Genomic DNA, 7,500 nt, shown 5'->3' on the forward strand with positions numbered 1-7,500 from the left:
TTTCTGTAAAATGCAACCTGCTTCTTGGAGATTTCAATTTCTTTCTGCATTCGTTATTGAAAAGACTGCGGGCTCTGGGCCAACACCTAGTGTGCTGCCTACATAGCCAGCATTTTAAGGGGTCACAGGAGCACTAATGAGGCGAAAAGTGCTCCAACATTTTTGGAGATGATTTGTGTTTGCAAAAATTGAAAGCCTCAAACTGAAAGTGACTGAATGTACTTAAGAAAAGATTTATACAGTACAAATTGGGCGGAAATCAAAAGATCTGATGAAATAATTTTGTGAAAAATAATGGAAATAAAAAGAAAAAATATATGGATTTATGGATAAATATTTAAAGAGCCCATATTATGGGTTTTTGAAAATGCCCCTCCATGTAGTGTGTAACACAGCTCTAAGTGAAGTGAAGTATCCAGCTAAGGCTTAAATCTGTAAGAATACAGTGTTTAAAACTGTTGATTCATCTATAAAAGAGTCGACTCATAGTGCTTCAAACGAGTCGCCTTGATACCGATTCATTAGGTGTTTCGCCATGACGTACGAACGAAACCAAGTTATTCACGTGCACGCGCAAACCCGGGAGATTTCAAATTCAAATTCAAAACAATTTTAACGGCATATAAAAATTCCAATTTATTAAATCAATCAATTTGTCTGTAATGAGTGTGCCTATTGAACAGGTAGAGGAAATTAAGCTTCTTGGAGTTCTTCTTGATAGTAGGTTAAAGTGGTCAAAACAGATCAATAAAATGGTAATAGTTATGGGGAGAGGTTTATCAATTATTAAGAGATGTGTAGAATTTTTACCACAGTACTGTATTTCTCAAATTGTTCAGGCAATTGTTCTTTCTTATGTAGATTACTGTCCAATGGTATGGTCGAGTGCATCAAGTAAAGACTTAGATAAATCACAGTTAGTCCAGAATAGAGCGGCACGACTCATTTTACACTGCAATAGAAGAGTTAATATCATGAAAATGCATAAAACTTTAGGTTGGTTATTGGTTAAGGATAGGGTAATTGTTTCTCTGCTGTGTTTTATAAGAAATATTTCTATGTCAAAAGTTCCAAATGTATTGTACTGTCAACTTTTGTATAGTAATGTTAGTCAACATTTTAAGAGCCCATATTATGGGTTTTTGAAAATGCCCCTCCATGTATTGTGTAACACAGCTCTAAGTGAAGTGAAGTATCCAGCTAAGGCTTAAATCTGTAAGAATACAGTGTTTAAAACTGTTGATTCATCTATAAAAGAGTCGACTCAGTGCTTCAAACGAGTCGTCTTGATACCGAGTCATTAGGTGTTTTGCCATGACGTACGAACGAAACCAAGTTATTCACGTGCACGCGCAAACCCGGGAGATTTCAAACCTGAGGCCCCGCCCTCTGATGCAGAAACCCAGACACACACACACACACACCCACAAACACACGCACACAAACATGCCGGTCGATTGAAGTCACACTGCAGATGGATATTATTGAGTCTCTACCCAAAGATGAAACCTCAGCATAAGCCCAGATTTAAGCAGTTGGAAACTACTGGAAACTACATGCTACAAAGAATACTTCGTTTGTTAAAGGAAGGATCAGTAAAGACTGGACATGTCAGGACATGGATCACTTTCTTCCTCCATTTCTCACGTGTAAGTACGTGCGATTAAAGTTGTTGCCTCGTTTACTCTAGCTTGCAAATGTATTTAGTTGTGATTTGTTACTTGTAACCGCGTGTACTGTATGAGGTTAACTCGCTATATTCTCATATCGCGTGCAAAACCACGTTAAAAACGCGACGCGTGCTGCTTTGTTTATGTTCCCGTGGTGGAGTATAATGTGTGTGTGTGTGTGTGTGTGCGCTGTCGTCCGGAGGAGGTTTATGTGTGTGTGTGAGTGTGTGTGTGGACGCATGCGCGAGAATGAGGGCAATATAAGTGTGTGTGCGTGTGTGTGTGGGCGCGTGCGCGAGGACAAGGGCTATGTGTGTGTGTGTGTGTGTGGACGCATGCGCGAGGACGAGGGCAATATATATGTGTGTGTGTGTGTGTGTGTGTGTGTGTGTGTGTGTGTGAGTCTGTGAAAAGAGCAAAATGTGACAAGCTAGGAGATCCCCTCGCCAGTTCTTGGGAGTTTTTGCTCAATAAAATAGTCAGTCATCTGTATTTTCAAGTCCATCGTCTGTATTTACATTCATCCACTGGCAGCTAAACTCCACGCCTACACTATCGAGCGTGTATGAACTGAGAGTACTTTTATATTGTTGATTAGCTGCTGGGCATTTCACTCTGTCTGTGGCTGAAAGCAGTCAGTGTCAACCAATCGCAACAGACTGTCATTGGTCCAATCAGCGCAGATTAGCTTCGCGCTAAGGAGGGGTTTGGGAAGAAATGAATCACTGGACGATTCATACGGGAGTCGCTGGGATAATTAGGTAAAAATAAATGCAGATTATAAGACCATGAAAGTGTTTTATGACCTTGCATGCATATTAGACTGTTGTTGGAGACCCTTACAACCAAAATATGACCCTATTTCATGTATAATATGGGCTCTTTAAAGGAAATAAAATACACATGAAAATAAATAATTAAAAAAATATTCATTATAATTGTTCCGAAATTTGGGAGAGAATACCTTATTAAATCATTTATTCATTTTCCTTCGGCTTAGTCCCTTATTTATCAGGTGTCACCACTGCGGAATGAACCACCAACTATTCCAGCATATCTTTTACACAGCGGATGCCCTTACAAACTACAGCTAAATTTAGTTCACCCAGTTCTCCTATAGCGCATTTGTTTGGATTACGGGGGAAACCGGAGCACCTGGATGAAACCCTCGTCAACACAGAGAGAACAGAACCAACTGGCCCAGCCGGGACTTGAACCAGTGACCTTCTTGCTGTAAAATCTTCAGCAATTGTGGCGCAGTGGCACAGTGGGTCGCACTGTCACCTCACAGCAAGAAAGCTGCTGGTTCAAGCCCTGTCAGACTTTCAACATTGAAAATTAAACCACACTGAACTGAACTGAGCTTCAACTCTGAAAACTGGACTGACACAGTTTCAATTTACTAGAACTTCTATGTTAAGCTGCTTTGACACAATCTACATTGTAAAAGTGCTTCAGAAATAAAGATGAACTGAATTAAAAAAGCCTAAGGAAATGTAATGAAATCCTGTTTGTCCAGGAACGCACCGTTGGTCTTGGTCTCCATCCCAGAAGATGGCGCTGTGGCCCTGCAGGGAGGACAGGAAGAGCTGGCTGTGATCCTGACAGGACAGCAGGTACCGCAGACAGGCAAAACTGGGCTCCTGCATCTGCCGCATCAGAGGAGCTGCAAGAGGACGCTGGACACACACATGCAGAAATTATGGACTGATCTCAGGTCAGGTGTACATGTGTTTTAATAGATACCAACATGGGGTTGATGTGATCAAGCTGTAGTTTTTGCATTTATTTGTTTGACAAAAATACAGGTAAAACTGTGCTATAATAATAATTTAACAGTTTATAATACCAACACATCAAAGGCTAAGAGAATATAAATATTAAAACAGATTTATTGGTGCATAATCCATATATTTGACTTGGCTTGACTTGATTTGGATTTATAGGTGTACTATTCCTTTAAGAATAGATTTCTGGGTGTACTATCCCTTTAAGAACAGATTTATTTGTGCACTACCCCTTTAAGAGCAGATTTTTTGGGTGTACTATCCTTTTAAGAACAGATTTCTGTATGTAATATCCCTTTAAGTAAAAATTTCTGAGTGCACTATCCCTTTAAAAACAGATTTCTGAGTGCACTGTACTTTTAAGAACAGATTTATTGGTGCACTATCCCTTTAACAACATATTTATAAGTGCACTATACCCTTTATAATTTAATTAATTTCTGGGTGTGCTATCCACTTAAGAGTGGATTTCTGGGTGTGCTTAAAGGCTGATTTATACTTCTGCATCAATTGCACGCATATGCATAACCCTCACCCTCACCGTGGCCGTCGCTGACGCGCACCTCTCAAAAAATGTAACTACATGTCACAACTGTACGTGTAGCGCAAGCTCAGTGATTGGTCAGCTTGGTATCACTGACGATTGTGGGCGGGACCGAGAGCCGTGCGAGCCCGATGGAGCGATTGTTTACAAGTGTGGAGTCCCGTGAAGGAGCTCGGGATGGAAAGTTTGTTTTGTGTTTACCTCATGGTTACAGTTGTTGCACGTCCGCCGGTTCCTGCCTCAAAATTAGTTGGTTTGAGCCACTTGTACATTAAGGAAGCGTTCAGAAAAAACAAAACACCAGCGAAGAAACTTGACACAGAGGAACATTTACACCTCACTGCCAACTAGCTTTTCAGAAGTGTTAATGCAGAGCAACAGAAACAGCATGCAGAAGTATAAATGCACAACTATGCGTGTTGCATGCACCGTGGGTCATACCGATCACTTGTTGCAGAAGTATAAACCAGGCTTAAGAGAGGATTTCTGGGTGGACTATACATTAAAAAGTAGATTTAAGGATGTGCTTTCGCTTTAAGAACATATTTATGGGTGTAGTATGCCTTTAAAGCCATATTTCTGTGTTTAATACCTTTTAACAACAGATTTCTGAGCACACTATCCATTTAAGAACTATCCCTTTAAAAACAGATCTATTTGTGTACTATACCTTTAAGAGCAGATTTATTAGTGCACAATCCCTTTAAGAATAGATTTCTGGGTGTACTATCCCTTTAAGAACCTATTACTGGGTGTACTATCCCTTTAAGAACCTATTACTGGGTATACTATCCCTTTAAGATAAGATTTATGGGTGCACGAACCCTTTAAAACTTTCTCTTTAAGAACAGATGTCTGGGTGTGTTATCTATTTAATAACAGATTTCTGAGTGTACTATGCCTTTAAGAAGATTTATGAGTGGAAATATTTATGGGTGTACTATCCCTTTTAAAAAATGTCTGCGTGTACTATCCCTGTAAGAACATATTTATGGGTGTATTATCCCTGTAAAAACATAGTTATGGGAGTACTATCTCTTTAAGTATAGCTGTAGGGGTGCACTATCCGTTTAAGAAAACATTTATGCATGTACTATCTCTTTAAAAAGATTTCTTGGTGTAATATCCCTGCAAGAATATATTTATGGCTGTACTATCCCTTTAAAAACAGATTTCTGGGTGTACTATCTCTTTAAGAACAGATTTTTGAGTTTACTATCCCTTTAAGAACAGGCAGAAGGGTGTTGTACCTTCTCTGGTTTGGTGTCCCAGCACTCCAGCATCAGCGCCTGCAGACAGTGAAACTGCACCTCCTCTGGGGCTCCCAGCATGGGCCGGACTCCTTTAGAGAGTTTTTTAGCGATCTGCAGCTGGTGTTGACCCATACATGGTCTGCGTCCGGACAACAGCTCATAAAGAACCATCCCATACGAGAACATATCCACCTGAAACACACCACAACCCTCATTTAAAAGCAATCTAGTGTAATGATGATCAGGAGTCTGAGAGTTCATATACAGTCAATCTGCACCAATTCCCCATGGAGAAGGTGAAGTGAATTTCCTTAAGGAGGCTGTGCTTTTCACTTTGCTTTTCTGGTTATGAAATAATCTGATAAATGAATTTGATCAAAATTCTATTTGTTATTTTGTATAGCCGTTCTGGGGACTGTACAAGAAACAACTTAGAATCACTGGTGTGAAGATGCAAGATGTGCAGCACCTGAAACTACGGATACTGGAAGCCTGTGCTGCCATTTCTCCTGCGGTGTTGCTATCAGTGTGTGAAGAGTGGGAGAAGAGGCTTGCATTGACAATCCAACACAATGGGCAGCACATAGAACAAATTTTATAAGTGGTCAGAAACTTGTAAATAACTCATGAAAGAATAAAGTTATAAACCGAGCACACCATTGTTTTTCTTGTCAAATTCTCAATAAGTTTGATGTGTCACATGACCCTCTTCCTATTGAAAAAACAAAAGTTGGATCCATGATGGCCGACTTCAAAAATGCCACCATGGTCACCGCATTTTGAAAAGTTTGCCCCCTCACATATAGTAATGTGCCACAAACAGGACGCTAATATCACCAACCATTCCATATCACAACCAATAAACCATATTATTATATTGTAATGTCTCAGCTGTGCTTTTAAAAATAGCAGTTCCTTTCCCTGCTGAAAAAATCCAGCTTAAACCAGCCTAGGCTGGTTGGCTGGTTTTAACTGGTTGACCAGTCTGGTTTTAAAGGGGTTTTAGCCATTTCCAGGCTGGTTTCCAGCTGGTCTTAGCTGGTCAGGCTGGAAAATGACCAGCCAAATCCAGCTAAAACCAGCTTGACTGATTTAAGCTGGATATAGCTGGTTTTGGCTGGACTCCCAGCTTGGCTAGGCTGGTCAAGCTGGTTTTAGCTGGTCATCTCCCAGCATGACCAGCTAAGATCAGGCTGGAAATGGCTGGAAACCAGCCTGGAAGTGGCCAAAATCCCTCTAGAACCAGCCTGGTCGACCAGCTAAAACCAGCCAACCAGCCTGGGCTGGTTTAAGCTGGATTTTTCAGCAGGGTTGTTTTAATTCTCTTGGCTTGTACATGCGCTAGTGACGTTTCTCAGTAAACCAATGGCATTCAGCTGCGCATCTAGCTCTGCCTTTTGGTACCCTTTTGTCATGCTAGTGGTATGGTACGGTTTGCTTTTTGATACCCTTTGACAGTGGAAACAGCCATACCGTACCACTCAGAGGAAGCAATAGTCACACAATGGCAACTTCAGTTACTAACTGTCCTAGCAACAATCCAGAATTCCCAAACAACTACTAGTAAACACCATAGCAGCCACCCAGAAACATGTACATCCTAAAAAAAATAAGCCTTAGCAACCAGCCAACTACCAGGGCCAGTCACAACTCTTCAAAAGAAAAAAAAAGAAATGCTGTCAGACTTTACACTGACAGAAAATATACGAGAGCAGAAGTAAAGCATGAGTGAGGAAACGGAAGCATGAAGTCATGGTTTGTGACACAGTAAAGCGCACGTCACATTTCTGTTAAACGTCTTTCTAGGTCAGCTCTATAAATGGACATGTGCGTCGACGTGAGCCACATCAATCCTGGACTGCAGTTGTAGTGCTCGACTTGACAACACAAAGGAAAAAAGGGGCACGTTTCCACATTACACTTCAGTTTCAGGAGCCTGACATGGCATCACAGAGCAAGCATGAGAAGAGCAGGACATAGTTTGTAGCTAAGACACACACACACAAATACCAAATACACACACAAACATACACAGGAAGAGACAGACACATACACATGCTCTTACATAGATATACATACTTACACAGAGACACACACATGGACAAACACATAAACACAGAGAGAGATATAGACACACACACTTAGTTGCACTCCCACAAATACACACTGACACACACATACACTTAGAGAGAGAGAGAGATACACACACACACACACACACACACACACACACACACACACACACA

General features: G+C 40.8%; 2 protein-coding genes across 11 annotated transcripts in view; one reads left to right on the top strand and one right to left on the bottom strand.

Moving 5' to 3' along the window:
* The window catches only part of pcsk6 (proprotein convertase subtilisin/kexin type 6), an 884,625-nt gene that overhangs the window by 502,627 nt on the left and 374,498 nt on the right, over positions 1-7,500 (top strand). The gene's annotated exons all lie outside the window — the stretch shown is intronic.
* Positions 1-7,500, bottom strand: part of lrrk1 (leucine-rich repeat kinase 1) — a 198,839-nt gene that overhangs the window by 29,636 nt on the left and 161,703 nt on the right. For all 10 annotated transcript variants that reach the window (XR_015495050.1, XR_015495048.1, XR_015495051.1 and 7 more), the window contains 2 exons: positions 5,252-5,446; positions 3,198-3,349 (listed from right to left, as the gene is read on the bottom strand). Coding sequence is in view for 3 of the 10 variants with exons in the window: in XM_087260147.1 (XP_087116273.1) it covers positions 3,198-3,349; positions 5,252-5,446 (347 nt within the window). In the remaining 7 variants the exon portion in view is untranslated. The remainder of the gene's footprint in view (positions 1-3,197; positions 3,350-5,251; positions 5,447-7,500) is intronic.

Source organism: Danio rerio, chromosome 7 (genome assembly GCF_052040795.2).
Source record: "Danio rerio strain M-AB ecotype USA chromosome 7, GRCz13ab, whole genome shotgun sequence".
In the NCBI taxonomy this organism is placed as follows: domain Eukaryota; kingdom Metazoa; phylum Chordata; class Actinopteri; order Cypriniformes; family Danionidae; genus Danio; species Danio rerio.